General features: G+C 42.1%; 1 protein-coding gene across 1 annotated transcript in view; it reads left to right on the top strand.

Annotated features, from left to right (window-relative positions):
* Window positions 1–18,221, top strand: part of snx29 (sorting nexin 29) — a 538,494-nt gene that overhangs the window by 93,562 nt on the left and 426,711 nt on the right. Inside the window, exons 9-11 of the mRNA XM_080207008.1 lie at window positions 3,744–3,868; window positions 5,729–5,822; window positions 6,038–6,117. Coding sequence (XP_080063134.1) covers window positions 3,744–3,868; window positions 5,729–5,822; window positions 6,038–6,117 — 299 coding nt within the window. The remainder of the gene's footprint in view (window positions 1–3,743; window positions 3,869–5,728; window positions 5,823–6,037; window positions 6,118–18,221) is intronic.

Here is an 18,221-nt window from a genome sequence, read left to right as displayed (position 1 = left end):
CGGGTTATGAATTTCCAAGTTCTGTTGCATTCAATGTGAAAACGTCAATGTTATAACCATCATTGTGATCTGAACTTGAGATGACAGGAGATTCTTAAATTTTTACAGCTAATTGAGACTGGAAGTAAATCTTTATTCAGTGTTAGTTATATTCACAGTGAGACATTGCAAAATAATATGACTATCAAGTGTTGGTCTCAGTAAGTGTATCTTTATATTCGTGTAGAAATCAAATAAAAAAAAGTCAACAGTTCAGAAGTCCGAATGAGTGCCCCCTCCCTCCTGTGAATATTTAACCTTAATTCATACAATTAGCCGAGACTCAGTATTAATGCCAGGGAAATTGAGGGAGAGGCTTGGGAAGAGGCATTTCAGTATCTGGCCTCCGCAGAGTGAACATATTCTCACGGTTTCAGAAACTTATTATAGAGTTTGTTTGTTAATTGGAGCATTTTCAAATAAGCCATAGGCCAGAATTTGACTGTCCTGCCCACCACAGGAGGGATTTTTAGTTTCGGGATGAGCGAGGCTGTGAAACTCCACCCTCATGGAAGCTGCTTTCGTTCTTGCTTTTCAATACAATTACTGTGAATCTACATTCCTTGCATGTGATTAAGTGTATAATCTTGGGAGGGTAAGTTTGATTTAGATTACCTGATTTTAATGTAGATCTATACATGTTAGTTAAAGAGGGGCTTTATGTAAATTATGTGAATGTACAGCAAAGAAACATGGCATTTCAGCCAACCAGTTCATAACAATTGGAGCCTCCTCCCATCTTTGCTCCTCTCACTATGTTGTTACAACTGTCCTTTCTCTTATCTAACTCGCCCTTAACTGCATCTGTACTATTCATCTCCCTTGGTAGCAAGTTCCACACTTTTGCCATTCATGCTTTGAGTGCCAGTGCCTTAATGATGCAGCAGGGCAGCGACAGAGAAGGGAAGAAAAGGAAGCATATCCTGTGTTCCAAATCCCATTTCCCTTCGGGACCTTGTGCCTGAGGCCTGCGGGTTAAGAATCATCTTCTTCAGTCCAAAGATGTGTGTGTTAGGTGCATTGGCCATGCTGTATTGTCCCAGGATGCATAGGTTGGAGGGATTAGCGGGGTACATGTGTGTGGTTAGGAGGATCGTGCCTAGTTGAGATTATTGTTGATGTAGACTTGATGGGCTGAAAGGCCTCCTTCTGCACTTAGGATTCTATGAATCAAATGAAGACCCACATGGAAGAACTCACAACCCTGCGGAAATGTCAACCTTGAATCAAGATGCAGACAACCACTGTCTGGTTAAATAAGTTTCTTGTGAATTCCCTGCTTGGTTCCTTATATGAGCAACCTCTAGATTTGCTTTTCTCCACTCTCTGTGCCTACTCTATTAAAATCTTCTGTAATTTTGGGAAGAGATTTTTCATTTTCAAGAGAAATAGTTCCTACTTGTTTATCCTCTTCTGATGGGCATAACCTTGTATTTCTGGCATTATCCTTGTGAAACTCACACATCTACCGTGGGCGGCACGGTGGCACAGTGGTTAGCACTGCTGCTTCACAGCTCCAAGATCCTGGGTTCGATTCCTGGCTCGGGTCACTGTCTGCATGGAGTTTGCACATTCTCCTCGTGTCTGCGTGGGTTTCCTCCGCGTACTCCGGTTTTCTCCCACAGTCCAAAGATGTGTAGATTAAGTTGATTGGCCACGCTAAGAAATTGCCCCTTAGTGTCCTGGGGTGCGCAGGTTAGAGGGATTAGTGGGTATAATATGTAGGGATATGAGGGTAGGGCCTGGGTGGGATCGGTGCAGACTCGATGGGCCGAAGGGCCTCTTTCTGCACTGTAGGGTTCAATGGTTCTTATGGTTCTATCTAAATATCAAGGATCAGATTCTAAATTAAAGTGTATTATCCACTGCTTACTATGAAGAAAGAGCACATGTGAAGGAGTTAAAGAGAGAAATGAACAGGGAGACAGCTATAGGATGAAAGATACTCAGTTTTTAGTTTTGCTTGTGAGTACTGAGGTCTTGGTCCAATTGTACAGGAGCTTGGTTAGACCATACCTGGAGAACTGTGATAAAAGCAAAATACTGTGGATGCTGGAATCTGAAACACAAACAGAAAATGTTGGAAAATCTCAACAGGTCTAATGGCATCTCTGGAGAGAGAAGAGAGCCAATGTTTGACCGTTTGTCAGAACTTTGACGAAGGGTCATCCAGACACGAAACGTTGGCTCTTCTCTCACACTGTCAGACCTGCTGAGATTTACCAGTATATTTTGTTTGTGCGTCCTGGAATACTGTGTGCAGTTGTGGTCCCCTTACCTCTGAAAGGATATTTTACTGTCAAGGGATTGCAACGAAGGTTCACCAGACTTGTTCTGTGGATAGTGGGACTGTCCTATGAACAGACATTGGGCAAAATGGGTCTATATTCTCTGGAGTTTTGAAGAATGACAGATTATCTAATTGAAAACTACAAAATACTAAATGGAATAGACGGGGTAGATGTTCCCCTTGATTGGGGAGTCTAGAATCAGGGCGCACAATTTCAGTTGAGATGAGGAGGAACTTCTTTACACAGAGGGTTGTGAATCTTTGGAATTCTCCACCTCAAAAAGCTCTGGAAGCTCAGTCATAGAGTCTGTTTAAGATAAAGATCGAAAGATTTCTGATGAACAATAATGCAAAGTATTATAGGGAGACTGAGTGTAAAAGGCATTGAAGTGCCATGATCACATTGCATGGTAGGGCAGGCTTGATTGGCTGAATGGCCTACTCTTGTTACTATGATCCTCTGTTTGTGAATAATGTTGTGTCACAGCTAGATATGGCTCCTTCTCTGATCAATACCACAAGAAGCTACAAAGCATTGTAAACGTAAATCACGCAAACCAGCCTCCTATCCACAGACTCTGCTTACAGTTCCCACTGCCTCAGAAAAGCAGCCAGCACAATTAAGGATCCCACGCACCCCAGATATTCTCTCTTCTGCCTTCTCCCATCGCCTGAGGTCATGCACCAACCGACTTGAGAACAGTGGTGAATCTCTGGAATTCTCTGCCCGTTGAAGTGGTGGAGGCTGCCTCGCGAAATATTTTTAAGACGCGGGTTGATGGGTTTTTGATAAGCGAGGGGATTAAGGGTTATGGGGAGAGGGCGGGAATGTGGAACTGAGCCACGACAGATCAGCCATGATCTTATTGAATGGCGGGGCAGGCTTGAAGGGCTAGATGGCCTACTCCTGCTCCTATTTCTTATGTTCTTATGTAACAGTTTCTTTCCTGCTGCCTTCAGACTTTTGAATGGACTTACCATATATCAAATTGATCTTTCTCTGCACCCTAGCTGTGACTGTAACACTACATTCTGCACCCTATCCTTTCCCTTTTCCCCAATGTACTCTATGAACAGTATATTTTGCCTGTATAGCTCACAAGAAACAATACTTTTCACTGTATCTCAGTACATGTGACAATATTAAATCAAATCAAATGTCATGGAACAACTATCAATCAAAAGAAATCTAATTTTGCTATGCAAAAAGCTATGTGGAATTTTTAGTTTTTTATCTGTGCATTTGAGGGGAAACTGGATCAGCACATGAGGGGGAAATGTTTTATGTGGTAAATTTAGCTGAGAAAAGTTGGGGTGGGGCATAAACACTAGAATGGGCTGAATGGCCTGTTTCTGTTCTGTGTGTCCTATGTTGTCATCACATTTTTAATGATCACACTTTAAAATCTTTCAGATCTCTTGTGCAGAGCCTTTCCATCACTCAGATGTCCAGTTGGAATACCCTTCAAGTTCTGAATGACAATGACAGTTCTGACATTCTTTTTCCAGTCACTGCAGTTGGTTCCTACCCCCAGTCTGGTAGGTACATGAAAGCTTCAAGAATTGATGCTTATTCCTTCTTGACCTGTAGCTCCCTCTGGTGCTGGACTCAAGTATGATATCCCATTTAAAAACAAACTTAGTTGGTTTTTCTTTTTACGATACCTTGTTTGCTTTTTTTCCAGGATTATTGCCCTTTTCTGATTTTTTTTGCACTATTTTTCTTTCATCCTCTATTTTTGCCACCCCATCAGCTAAACTGAAATGCTTTAACGCACTCAGTTTACTAAGTAAGCAGTCTCACAACACCAGGTTAAAGTCCAACAGGTTTATTTGGTAGCACGAGCTTTTGGAGCGCTGCCCCTTCATCAGGTGGCTCAGCTGATGAAGGAGCAGCACTCTGAAAACGCGTGCTACCATATAGACCTGTTGGACTTCAACCTGGTGTTGTGAGACTACTTATTGTGGCCACCCCGGTCCAAGACCACATCAGTTTACTAAAGCCATGCATGCTTGATTGGTGAGTTACAGTGAGCCTTTTCACCTCTTGCTCAGGTGTGATGCTCAGTATCATGAAATACCATAAATATTTTAATGTATAAAAAATAAAATGGTCTTCCAATTTAATAAAATTCTTAGGCACACTGTCAAGTTTGCAGAGTCCAAGATTTTCAGGAAAACAAACCTTTCTGACAAATCTACATAAGTTAACTGAAAGTAGCACTTTGGATGGGATTTTCCGGCCACGCTTGCCCCAAGACTGGAAAATCCCGACCTAGATAAACAGATCTTTGCGTGGTCCGACCTCCGTCTGTTGTAATTCCTGTGGTGGGCGGGACAGGAAAATTCCCCCTTTTATCTTTTCATTCCTTCTGTTTCCTTCACATTACAATGTTAACAAGCAAACATGAGGTAACAACCAGCAAATATGTTCACACTTTCTGTTGTACTCAGTGTGCTAATAAACATATTTAGTAGTGTATCTTTATGAAGTGAGACTTATCATAGAATTCCGACAGTACAGAGGAGGCCATTCAGCCCATCAAGCCTATACCCACCATATCCCACCCAGGCCCTATTCCCATAACTCCACACACTTGTCCTGCTATTCACCTGACACTAGGGTCAATTTAGCGTGGCCAGTCAACCTAACCTGCACATGTTTGGACTGTGGGAGGAAACTGGAGCACCTGGAGGAAAAACACGCAGACATGGGGAGAAAGTGCAAACTCCACATAGATAGTGACTCCAGGCTGGAACTGAACCTGGGTCCCTGGTGCTGTGAGGCAGCAGTGCTAACCACTGTGCCATAGTGCTGCCCCAATTAACCTGAATCATTCTTGGCTGAAAATTGTAACAAAATTGTTACTGTACTCAAGAATGGATTAAATTGTGCTAAAGATGTTTAGCGACAGTGGGTTGAAATCATTTTGAGGCCCACAACATATACCAGTAATGCTTGTAATAACATTTGGCTGGTGAGTGGATAGAAGTCCAAACATGTTTCTGGCACCAGAAATTAAGCTAGTTTTGTCTGAACTACAGCTGGGAATCAAACTTGTATCCACAGAAAACACAGATAATGTTTTCAGTTGTAATTGCGCACGATCTTTGTAGAATCATTAGTAATTAACAAAATAAGCTTATTTATGTAGATAAATTTGGAATAAGGGAACCACACTGAAAGGTGGTGAACAATCATAACTAATCAACAGAAGGCTACATTCCTCAAAATCACCACCAAGTTTCCCGTGGTTCTATTAAATACAATTAATTGCACATAATATTGTTTTGAAGACTATGACCCCTTTGAAAGCAGTCAAATGTTGAGCTATTTGTATTTTCTGTCTGCCATATTAGCTTGTTGAACTAAATAATGTAAAATACATTGTGTTGCAGATGCTACTTCTGATAACCTGGTGTACTGTGATGAACATGAAAATGTCACTCTGGCTGTTGAACTAGCCCAGAAAGGATCGGGGCAATGCTACAGGTGTGGATTAAATGACATCTGTCGCTGATTATATTGTTAATAATTTTTTTCCCTTAGAAATATTCAAGTTAATTCTAATAGTACCAAACCAAACGTAATAGGACTTCTGTAGTTTTCTGAACTATTGGTATCGAGGAAAGAATGAATTTATTTGGCACTCGTGACTCATGAGAAGTTTTGTTATCCTGAATTTTTGCTTTGTTGTCTTCGCACAGTGCTGAAACTACTCCACTTCAAGCTGATATTGTTAGCGGTCTTTTGCCAGCTTCTACTGTCCCAGAATCAATGACTGTTGGTGAGTGCCTTCACAAAATCTTCATTTGGTTACATTTAAATGGAGCTAAAAAAAACCCAATTTATTTCTTAATTTCTATCCTTTGACGATCTTTGTACGTTGTGTCTGGATTCTGTCACAGTGTTTGAAGATTGAGTTCCTAATCAAGGCATTTCGTTTTGGGCTGCTTAAGGCCAGGGTTGTTGGTCCTAGGATTCAAGCTGCTTTCGTATCAGAGTGAAAAAAAAGAAAATAAAAGAGATTGAGGAAAAGAGGGGAGTTTATGGAATGAATTCCATGAAGAAGCACCTAGCTGGCTAATGGCTCTGCCATATTTGGCATATTAAAGAAAGAAGTTTGAGTATTTGGAGTTATATGATTGGAGTGTTGTGTTGGGGAAGAGGAGTATAGAGATGGATATTCTGGTGATTTATAAACACCTTGTATTTAGTTGATGTAAGTTATCACTAGGACTGAGTTGAGGAGGAACTTCTTCACACAAAGGGTTGTGAATCTGTGGAATTCCCTGCCCAGTGAAGCGGTTGAGGCTACCTCATTGGATGTTTTTAAGGCAAGGACAGATAAATTTCTGAACAGTAAAGGAATTAAGGGTTATGATGAGCGGGCGGGCAAGTGGAGTTGAGACCATGAAAAGATTAGCCATTACCTTATTGAATGGCAGAGCAGGCTTGAGGGGCCAGATGGCCTATTTCTGCTTCTGGTTTTTATGTCCTTATGTTCTAAGTTATATAGTTGATAGAACATAAGAACATAAGAAATAGGAGCAGGAGTAGACCATCTAGCCCTTCGAGCCTGCCCTGCCATTCAATAAGATCATGGCTGATCTGTCGTGGCTCAGTTCCACATTCCCGCCCTCTCCCCGTAACCCTTAATCCCCTCGCTTATCAAAAACCCATCAACCCGCGTCTTAAAAATATTTAGCGAGGTAGCCTCCACCACTTCAACGGGCAGAGAATTCCAGAGGTTCACCACCCTTTGAGTGAAGAAGTTCTTCCTCAACTCCGTTCTAAACCGCCCCCCCCTTTATCTTGAGGCTGTGCCCCCTAGTCCTACTGTCCTTTCTGAGCGGGAAGAGTCTCTCCACCTCTATCCTATCCATCCCATTCATCATCTTATATGTCTCAATGAGATCTCCCCTCATTTTTCTAAACTCCAACGAGTACAAGCCCAGTTTATTCAGCCTCTCCTCATAGCTTAACCCCCTCAACTCTGGCATCAACCTAGTAAACCTCCTCTGCACTCCCTCCAAGGCCAAAATATCCTTGCGTAAGTACGGCGCCCAAAACTGCACACAGTACTCCAGCTGCGGCCTCACCAATGCCCTATATAGCCGCAGCAAGACCTCCCTACTTTTATATTCAATCCCCCTCGCTATGAAGGCCAGACCTTGATGAAATGTTTGAGAACTCTTCGTTATTTATGAAGATGCTTTGAACTCCATCATTCAGTTCATGAAATGCAGTATTTTTTTCTGTGTACACACAAAGCCTTGTTTGTCACTTGCATTTTGCTACTATTGCTATTTCTGTAATGAGACAATGACAGTGACTTTGGATTTAACAGTTGTTCAGTTTGTAGTGTTGAATGTCATCCCGGTCGGTTTGCTGCGTCTCCCATTTGTCTTTGTCAGTGCTCCACAACTACAGCATGTTTTCGAATGTTTCCCCAGTCCAACCTGCCAAATGTGTCATGAGAAGGATGTTCTCATCCATTCTGATTGTCTGTCTGGAATCATGCTTCACCATTGAGGCTGTGTCTTTGTTAGCATTGTGTTAACAATCTTATTTTTTTCACCTTATGGTTCATATAACCTGGCTCTTATTTGAATAATTTATTAGTATTTCTGGAATTCACTGCCTGTAATGGTTGTTGAGGCTGAATGACTGAACTCATCTAAAGGATACTTGGATCTGTACCTGCAGAGTTGTAACCTGCAATCTACGGGCCAGGTTGCTGATTAGTTTATTTTTCCCGTTTTTTTGGTCGGTGCAGACACAATGGGCTGCATGGCCTCTTCCTGTCCTGTAATTTCTATTAATCTTTCCCATATAACCAATTGGATCAAGGGATGGAAGTAACATCCACATTGCAGTTATGCCAGGAAGTCTAATATTGGTTCAATCTTTAGACATGTGCCTTAAACTATTTAAGTATCATGTTTGCACCAAATGGAATAGATAGATGGTCAATAGAGGGAAAAAACCTTCACAAAGACTGGAAATACGTGTGCTGTCCACTTGGTGTTTTGTATAGTTTTGTCACCAGATTGTGCAATGCTCTTAGTGCATGAATTGTCATGATTCTGAAACCGTAAGTACCACATCTGATCCAGTGTGGGATTCTTATGCTAGTGCCAAGGACAAAGTGACTCGGAATGAATTTGTTGTGTCAGATGCCAAGGTCAATGAATTTGATGGGTTTTAAAATGCTTTCATTGTTGTTAAAGGTATTTTTGTACAACTAATACATTCAACAATCTGTGTCACATTAATATGAATTACAGGTGTCATGTTTTCCTCACCTTTCAAGATAGTAACCACCCACACTAGTTCACATTTTATTCTTGCTGTATGCGTTTACATTTCTTTTTGAAGGTTTCAAATGTCAACTTAACACCAACATCCATGATATTCAGTTGGTGCAATAATTGTAAATTTCAAAATTGGAAATTTCTGAACTCCATGCTGTTATGGTGCAGAGTAAACATGGCAAATGGGATCTTGCATGCAGTTGATCAATCTTATGCTAAGATTTATTTTTTAATAAAAATGGCTTGGTTTTTGGAGCATTCTTAATTTGACAACTGCACCGTTTCGTACATGATAGATGGATTCACCTTTCTTATGTATATGGAAGATGCCTAGCTTCACCTGTTTACCTTCATCCTCAATTGCATGTCTATCTTTGTGTCTGTGATGACAGATCATTGACAAGCCAGAATTCCTTGCCTTTCATAACTGGCAAGACCAAAGTCATTTGATCTGAATCCTGAAATAATAATTTAATTTCTTGACTCCTACTTGAATGTGTATTCAAGCTGAACCCAATGACATCCCATGTTGATTAAATTGAGCTACAAGCTCTTAATGCAATCCATTATAAAGAGAGTATTTCTACTCCTTTTGGCCTTTTGGCTAAGGTAAAATGCCAGATCAAGCCCAAGATGGGGTGCGATGCCTTACCTTGTTAGCTTGCATTTTGTTTGTCCCTCTTGTGAGGACCATTAATTGGACTCAATTGGATTTTGCACAAGCAAGGTATGGATTCAGGTTTGCCTGGTTCACTCTGAAAATTGGCTTTAAGAATGGAGTAAAAATAAATTCTGCTGCTTTAGTGTTGTCGATCTCCAGCGCTGAATTCCGGTGCTCCTAAAACTCACTTCATGCCATTGTCATAATCAAAATTGACCTTTCGAACACTTTGCTGCCAAACTCCCAAGATCCCAACTCCAAATCATTTGAAACACTGCTATCTGCATCCCGGCTAAATTTGAGATCCTTGTCGACATGAGAGCGAAGTGGCAGAAGAAACACATGCGCAGGCTGAAGCGTAAAAGGCGAAAGATAAGGCAGGGGTCCAGGTGAATGACTGCTGAAAATGCAGTACTGACCAGGCTTTGTTAAATCTTACATGGCAAATGGACTTTGACGTTTCTGTTTATACATCTTTTTTGAAGACCATTGGTTTAGGGGCACCTCGGATGCTGGTCATGAGAAGATCTTGTACATTGATCTGTTGTGGTATTGTGCCCTTATGTACAGTGGTTGCGAAACAAAATGGGAAAACTAAAAAAAAAACATGATTCATTCAGCAATTGCTTGTGTCATTGTCAATCCCCATGGTTTGTCAACTATATCAGCTTCAAGATCTTTCTCCTTATCGATGCATGGCCACATTCCCCAGAGGGGAAGATAATTGGTGAAGGACTGTGAGGGAGCTCTATGCAGCAAGTTGTTATGGTGGGGAATAACATTCTTGGAAAGCTTGATGGAAGCAATCTTGATGGTAACTTTCAAAAGGGCCATGGTTATACACATGAAAAAGAGTGATCTTCAGGATTATGAGATAGTTGTTATGGAGGAAGAACAGGGGACTGCAGTGGAATTAATTTGATTGTTCTTGAAAAATGTTGGCACAAACATAATCGGTTGAATGATGTCCTTCCGGGCTTTGATTCTGTCTGTGCCAGTTGATCAAACGTGGAAGAAAAAATAATTTGAAGAAAAATATAAGGCAGTTAAATGCTAAGCGCATGAAGACAAAATAAATTACGTTGACAAATGAGTAATGGCTGCAGCAGTGGGCATTATGAGGATATGCAATCAGATTACAAAGGAATGCGCAAAACAACATCTCATACTTCATTGAACACTGCAATGAAGGCTCTGTTCGGAGCCAGCATGATTTACTTGTCACCAAATTTGAAGATATGAAGAGGTGGTGTACAAGTCCACTTTTCGTGCAATCTTGAACAAAGCAGCTTCAGACATTAGGAGTGACTTGAGCTCTATTGAAAAAATGGCTGAACTGGATGTCAACTGTGAAACTCCAGTGTAGAAGTTGAGTTCTACCATGGCTAACTTAAGGAACAAAATGTTACCTATAATTGATTAGATAGTGTGGGTTTGATCAAAAAAGATTACCATCTTATAAGAACATAAGAAATAGGAGCAGGAGTAGGCCATCTAGCCCTTCGAGCCTGCCCCGCCATTCAATAAGATCATGGCTGATCTGTTGTGGCTCAGTTCCACATTCCCGCCCTCTCCCCATAACCCTTAATCCCCTCTCTTATCAAAAACCCATCAACCCGCGTCTTAAAAATATTTAGCGAGGCAGCCTCCACCACTTCAACGGGCAGAGAATTCCAGAGATTCACCACCCTTTGAGTGAAGAAGTTCCTCCTCAACTCCGTTCTAAACCGCACCCCCCTTTATCTTGAGGCTGTGCCCCCTAGTCCTACTATCCTTTCTGAGAGGGAAGAGTCTCTCCACCACTATCCTATCCATCCCATTCATCATCTTATACGTCTCAATGAGATCTCCCCTCATTCTTCTAAACTCTAACGAGTACAAGCCTAGTTTATTCAGCCTCTCCTCGTAGCTCAACCCCCTCAACTCCGGCATCAGCCTAGTAAACCTCCTCTGCACTCCCTCCAAGGCCAAAATGTCCTTGTGTAAGTGCGGCAACCAAAACTGCACACAGTACTCCAGCTGCGGCCTCACCAGTGCCCTATCCAGCTGCAGCAAGACCCTCCCTACTTTTATATTCAATCCCCCTCGCTATGAAGGCCAGCATCCCATTTGCCTTCCTGACCACCTGCTGCACCTGCAGGCTGGGTTTTTGCGACTCATGCACAAGGACCCCGAGGTCCCTCTGCACCGTCGCCTGCTGCAGTTTTTCACCGTGTAAGTAATAGTCCTTCCAACCATTATTCCTACCAAAGTGGACCACCTTGCACTTGCCAACATTGAATTCCATTTGCCAGTTCCTGGCCCATTCGCCTATCATCTTATATGTCTCAATGAGATCTCCCCTCATTTTTCTAAACTCTAACGAGTACAAGCCTAGTTTATTCAGCCTCTTCTCATAGTTCAACCCCTTCAACTCCGGTATCAGCCTAGTAAACCTCCTCTGCACTCCCTCCAAGGCCAAAATATCCTTGCGTAAGTGCAGCGACCAAAACTGCACACAGTACTCCAGCTGCGGCCTGACCAGTGCCCTGTACATTTGCAGCAAGACCTCCCTACTCTTATATTCAATCCCCCTTGCTATGAAGGCCAGCATCCCATTTGCCTTCCTGACCACCTGCTGCACCTGCAGGCTGGGTTTTTGCGACTCATGCACAAGGACCCCAAGGTCCCTCTGCACCGTCGCATGCTGCAGTTTTTCGCCATGTAAGCAATAGTCCTTCCTACCATTATTCCTACCAAAGTGGACAACTTCACACTTGCTAACATTAAATACCATTTGCCAGTTCCTGGCCCATTCGCCCAGCCTGTCTAGATCCTTCTGCAGACTTTCCATGCCCTCCGCACAATTTGCTGTTCCACCAATCTTGGTGTCATCAGCAAATTTCGACACCATACACTCGGTTCCCTCCTCCAGATCATCTATATAAATGGTAAATAGCTGAGGCCCCAGCACCGACCCCTAGGGCACTCCACTAGTCTCCAACCGCCAATCCGAATAGCACCCATTGACCCCCACTTTCTGCCTCCTATTTGACAGCCAATCCCCTATCCACGCTAACACCCTCCCCCCAACTCCATGCCCCCTAACCTTCTGTAATAACCTCTTATGCCTATTTCTTTACTGTGGGGGAGAAGAAGTAGCAAAAGTTTGGACCAAAGGATTGAGCGTTGAGTTTCCCAAGCAGGGGGATTGAATTTATTGCAACAACTGTGGCATTATGTTAGTACCTATGGCAAATTCTTCCACACCATTAACACCAATGTGATTCAAATATCTGCTGATGGCAGGTTCTGAGAGCTTCAAGCTCATTTTTGTTAGATAGGTCTTTACTTTTGGACATGTTTTGCTTTGCTAAATACTGTTAAGAGTTATTAATAGTACTGAATTTTATTGAAATTTTATTTCAGAAGGCTGTTGATTATATGGGCAAAAAAGCACGACGGTAGTTTTTCTAGGCACATTGGTTGTTTAGGGAAATCCTTAGCATAATCGGGATTCTGTACAAAGTGGCACAGTGTGTTGTGAGAACTAGCAATTAGTTATCCTACTGGTTCAATATAACAACTGGTAGCAGTCAGCTGCATCTTTTTGGCATTGTGAATGTTTCATTATGGGATGGTCTCATCGTGAGATCGCGTCTCTTATAAAATCAGGTATTGCATGGACCTGTGGAGAAATTTGGGAGCCAGTCTTTGCAGGCGTTACCGGTCTCATAAATAATTAAAAATAGAAGTTATGCAAAAGAAGAGAAACAATCTTGTGCAGACAGCCATCAAAGTTGTGTTATATGTCAACAGTGGAAAATTGTGACAAGCAAGTACACTTAGAAGTTGAGTGACTGTAAACAGGATATTTTTCTTTCATTTAAACAGTCTTGTGCAGATGATGGCGAGAGATGCATGTCAGATCACGAAGCTTGCATTGAAGAAGCTAGTGGAGCTTTTTTATTACCCAAACTGGAAATGAGACGTGATTGGAAAAATATACAATATGGTGCCAGCAATCAACTTGACATGATGAAAGAGAATTTTCCCACCATTCCTGAAAAAAAAATTGACTTGGATCTTGGCACTCTCTGATGCTCAGTGCCACAAACAGTAGGCAACTGGTGCAGAAGTCATGGGATCCAGGCTGAGGTAGCCAAATTGGCTTGATGATAGAATAAGTAGTCTCCCAATATCAGGTTAAAATCCAACAGATTTATTTGGTAGCACGAGCTTTCGGAGCGCTGCTCCTTCAAAGGAGCAGTGCTCCGAAAGCTCGTGTTACCAAATACACCTGTTGGACTTTAACCTGGTGTTGTGTGACTACTTACTGTACCTATCCCAGTCCAATGCCGGCAACTCCACATCTTGATGACAGAAGACGGAGGGTGGTTGTAGAGGGTTGTTTTTCAAACTGGAGGCCTGTGACCAGTGGTGTGCCTCAGGGATCAGTGTTGGGTCCACTGTTATTTGTCATTTATATTAATGATTTGGATGAGAAGTTAATAGACATGGTTAGTAAATTTGCGGATGACATCAAAATTGGTGGCATAGTGGACAGTGAAGATGGTTATCTAGAGTTGCAGTGGGATCTTGATCAGTTGGGCCAATGAGTTGACGAATGGCAGATGGAGTTTAATTTAAATAAATGTGAGGTGATGTATTTTAGTAGATTGAACCAGGGCAGGACTTACTCAGTTCATGGTCGGGCACTGGGGAGAGTTATAGAACAAAGAGGTTATAGCTCATAGCTCTTTGAAAGTGGAGTCACAGATGGACAGAGTGATGAAGAAGGCATTTGGCATGCTTGGTTTCATTGGTCAGAACATTAAATACAGGAGTTAGGACATCTTGTTGAAGTTCTATAAGACATTGGTAAGGCCACATTTGGAATACTGTGTACAGTTCTGGTCACCCTATTATAGAAAGGATATTAAACTTGATGGTTTGAGTTATAAGGAGAGGCTGGATAGACTGGGACTTTTTTCTCTGGAAGCGTAGGAAGCTTAAGGGTGACCTTATAGAAGTCTATAAAATAATGAGAAGCACAAATCAGCTAGGTAGTCAATATCATTTCCAAAGATAGGAGAGTCTAAAACAAGAGGACATAAGTTTAAGGTGAGAGGGGAGAGATACAAAAGGGTTCAGAGGGCATTTTTTTCACACAGAGGGTGGTGAGTGTCTGGAACAACTGCCAGAGATAGTAGTAGAGGCAGGTACAATTTTGTCTTTTAAAAAGCGTTTAGACAGTTACATGGGTAAGACGGGTATAGAGGAATATGGGTCAAACGTGGGCAATTGGGACTAGAGTAAGGGTTAAAAAAAAGGGGCAGCATAGACAAGTTGGTCCGAAGGGCCTGTTTACATGCTGTAAACGTCTATGACTCAATGACTGATGTGTTTGTGATATTCTGCTATTGCTAAAAATGGATGGAGGTTGTTGGAACTGCGCCTACAATTTGTGAGATGCCATCAATTGCATGTGATGTCTTGCCAGTAGCTTCATGCCAGGCAGTTTCAATCTTAAACCTTGATGTATAAAACATGAATTTAAATTGTGACTTTGAAAATTAAGCTTTGTGCACAAGAAGGACATGCTAGATGTCAAACTAAAAAAAATTATAGGTTGTAGTTGGACATATGAGTTTGCACGTTCTCCCTGTGTCTGTGTGGGGTTTCCTCCGGGTGCTCCGGTTTCCTCCCACAGTCTGAAAGACATGCTGGTTAGGTGCGTTGGCCACGCTAAATTCTCCCTCGGTTATCCGAACAGGCACTTGGAGTTTGGCAGCCAGGGGATTTTCACAGTAACTTCATTGCAGTGTTAATTAATGTAAGCCTACTACTGCACCTGACTAATAAATAAACATTAAACAATAAAATATAAATAGATGTGATGGGCTATTTAGAAAGTAGCTGTTAATGCTACAATTTTGCAACAGACTCGCTTAACTTGGTAATTACAAGGAAATCATTTGTCGTGGAGCTGTCCTCATATTTGACAGGTAAAAAACTTTGGTTTTGATTTTTGGTGATTTCTTACTTATTGTCCAGTTAGCTTAGTTTCCACTGGGAGCAAAACGTGGCAGGAAAGTAGCTGTAACGCTTGCCAAAAAAGGTGATGCAGTACTGAAAAAGCCCTCTTGTGTTGACATGGCCAATGTGCAATGCTGAAAGATATCTTTTTACAGAAATGGCATGATGTGATGTGTCTTGTGGACAATGTGACAATTGGGCTGCTTTTCAATGGGCTTTTCTGTTTTGGTAGCTGAATTACAGGATGTCCTCCAACATGAACAGGTAGATGAGTAATCAGTGCCTTCTGAGGAGCTTTGTGACTCAGCAGGCAGGTGGTGTACTTTTGCTGAGTGAATCATGCAGTTTTATTTATCAGGTGGGCTGCTGTGCATAATGACCAAGCTGGCACTGAGGGAAAATTTATTGTCAGTGAATTCAACTGTTGCCTGGTGATGAAATCCTAAATCATCTAATGTGAAGCAAGGTCTCAGTTTATGTACTCCTCCTGCAGCAGAACTGCAGGCTAGGAAATGTTAAATGCCAATATAAAAACCACTTTTGTGGAGGACTGTTCATTCAAATATACAACAGACTGCAGAACTGTTGACATAACAGTATATTTTCCATGGATTGGATAGTACTTGAGGCAATTTATTTGTACTTCCATGAAAAGACCCATTTCTAAGAAAAGCATGAATTACGTTTTGAAGAATAATCTCGATGAAAATTGTTTTTCATTGGTGAAGTTGGTCTTATTTGTTTAACTCTATCTTGAAATGTACAAATTAAACCTGACAAAAAAATGAAATGATATCCCTTTATAGCTACTTTGTTTTCTCCTTTATAGTTTAATCAGTTAACTCAGTTGGCTGGATGGCTGGTCCATGATGCAGAGTGACAACAAATGTGTTGGTTCAGTTCCTGTATGGGCTGAAGTTACTCATGAAAGCACCACTTTCTTAAGCCGTTGCCCCTGAAGTGTAATGATCGTCAGGTTAAATCACCACCAGTCACCTCTCCCCTCTCAAAGGGGAAAACAGCTAGTGGTCATTTGTGACTAGGTGGTTTACTTTTTACTGGTAGTTTCCAAAGTGTGTGTTGAATATTGTGGCAATGAATGCAATGTTAATTCTGAAATTGATATTATTGCTTTGGTTATCAAACCATTTAGGGAAAAAAAATACATTTTGTTCGAGTTTTTTGTTTTGCACTCATCAGGGCAATTGCAGCAATACCAATGTCAGGAGAAATAACAACTTTACATTGTATGTGAAGAAAGTGCTGATTGGTTGATAGAGGCATTGCCATGAAGAATGCACCTGTTAATGGTGACTGACAGTTAACTGCCAGGCATTGTTTGAAAATTTGAATCAGGCAACTGATAACCTTGAATTGATTATCAGTGTATTTAAATCTGTAGCACCATGTAGGAATTTCCATGCATGTCTAATGGGCTCCATCCTGTGTTCAAATTCACCTTTGAAATGGAGCAGTCCAATAAACGTCTTTTCCTTGATGTACTAGTTGAGAAATCTGCCAAGGGGTTTTCTACCTTCGCTGATCAATGCATGCGTTAAGGTTCTTAAAATTCCACATCCAGTAAGACTGGACTTATTGGCAACCTTGTGATTGGAGCCCAAGCTATTTGCGAGCTTGATGCTGCAGGATGCCTTATCAAAGACATCTTGTGGGATAATGACTGCCTTGATAGGATCATGTGTTATTCATCCTGCAAACTCAAGAATGGGCCTGGGCCTGAGGCTGACATTTCCAGCCCCGAGAAGTGCCAATCTACCTCTGGTTATCCTGGAAGGGTAAGGTATCGCAAAAAAAGTTGTCTGAGAAATCCAATGAAGAGATAGAAATAGATAATGTACTCTCTTGGACTGCAAGAATGACAAGAAAAGAGAGAGTGAGAGAATCATCTGTTGTGTGGGGCAGTGATGGAGAGTTCAGATGGATTGAGGGTTGAGAAAACAGAAAGGGGACAGAAACCCATTAGTGGGCACAGACAAAAGTGGATTTAAATTTTTGGGGGCCTCGTGCTCTGCTTCTGGTCCAGCTCTCCTCCTCCTCCCCACCTTAGCTCGTGATGTGGCTTCTTTGCCCTCCGCAGTCCTTGACTGGAGGTTGAGAATCTGCTGCTCCCTGCAACAGCTGTTGGCCAGTGCCACCTCCTTGGTCCTCGCTGAAGGCTTCGCAGGTCTACATCTTGATGGAAGGTTGGCAAACTCTCTGTTACCCCAGGCTACCTGCCTGAATGTGGAAGGCTGCTGCTCTGCCAGGGGAAGAAAGTTCAGAAATGTTAGACCAGACAATCAAGATATCTGTCTGAACTGCTGTCAGTTCACCACCACCTCTCAACTGGGACAGACCGTGTTCTCTCACTCTAAGTGGACTTCACCAATCAGATCCTGATCTTGTTCTCCATTGCCTGCTGATAGACGCATTCCCTATCAGCAAATTCAGTGCTACCAGGCTCTAATTGGTGCTCTCCCCTGCCCCTCCCACACCTCTCAGCTTCCCCCTCCACTCCTTCCCCATTGGTCCAGGCCCTGTGCTGCAGTGATGTGTATTTCATTTGGACTTGCTATGCCTTATATTGTGAGCCTATCTTCTGACTCACCAGGAGCATAATTACAGGTACCCAATTCGTGATGGATTACAAGGAACAAGTTCAAAGATATGAACAACTGGGAGACCAAAGTGTTTGGTGCTGGGGGGGCGGGTGTTGGAGGCTTTGGTTGTACATCTGAAATGTAAAGGATTTGGCAGATGAGCACCGCCATGAGTGGTTTCGTTTGACCCTAAGTGAAACACATCACCAAGCCTGGACATGAAATGATTTGACAGATTGATAGTCCTTCCAGTCATTCAAGGGAATCTACTGTTTGGCTGTGAGTGAATTATTAA

The sequence above is a fragment of the Carcharhinus amblyrhynchos genome, chromosome 18, assembly GCF_965287045.1.
Source record: "Carcharhinus amblyrhynchos chromosome 18, sCarAmb.v2.hapA, whole genome shotgun sequence".
In the NCBI taxonomy this organism is placed as follows: domain Eukaryota; kingdom Metazoa; phylum Chordata; class Chondrichthyes; order Carcharhiniformes; family Carcharhinidae; genus Carcharhinus; species Carcharhinus amblyrhynchos.
Note: the sequence above shows the minus strand (reverse complement) of the source record. Positions and strands in the feature narration are given on the sequence as shown.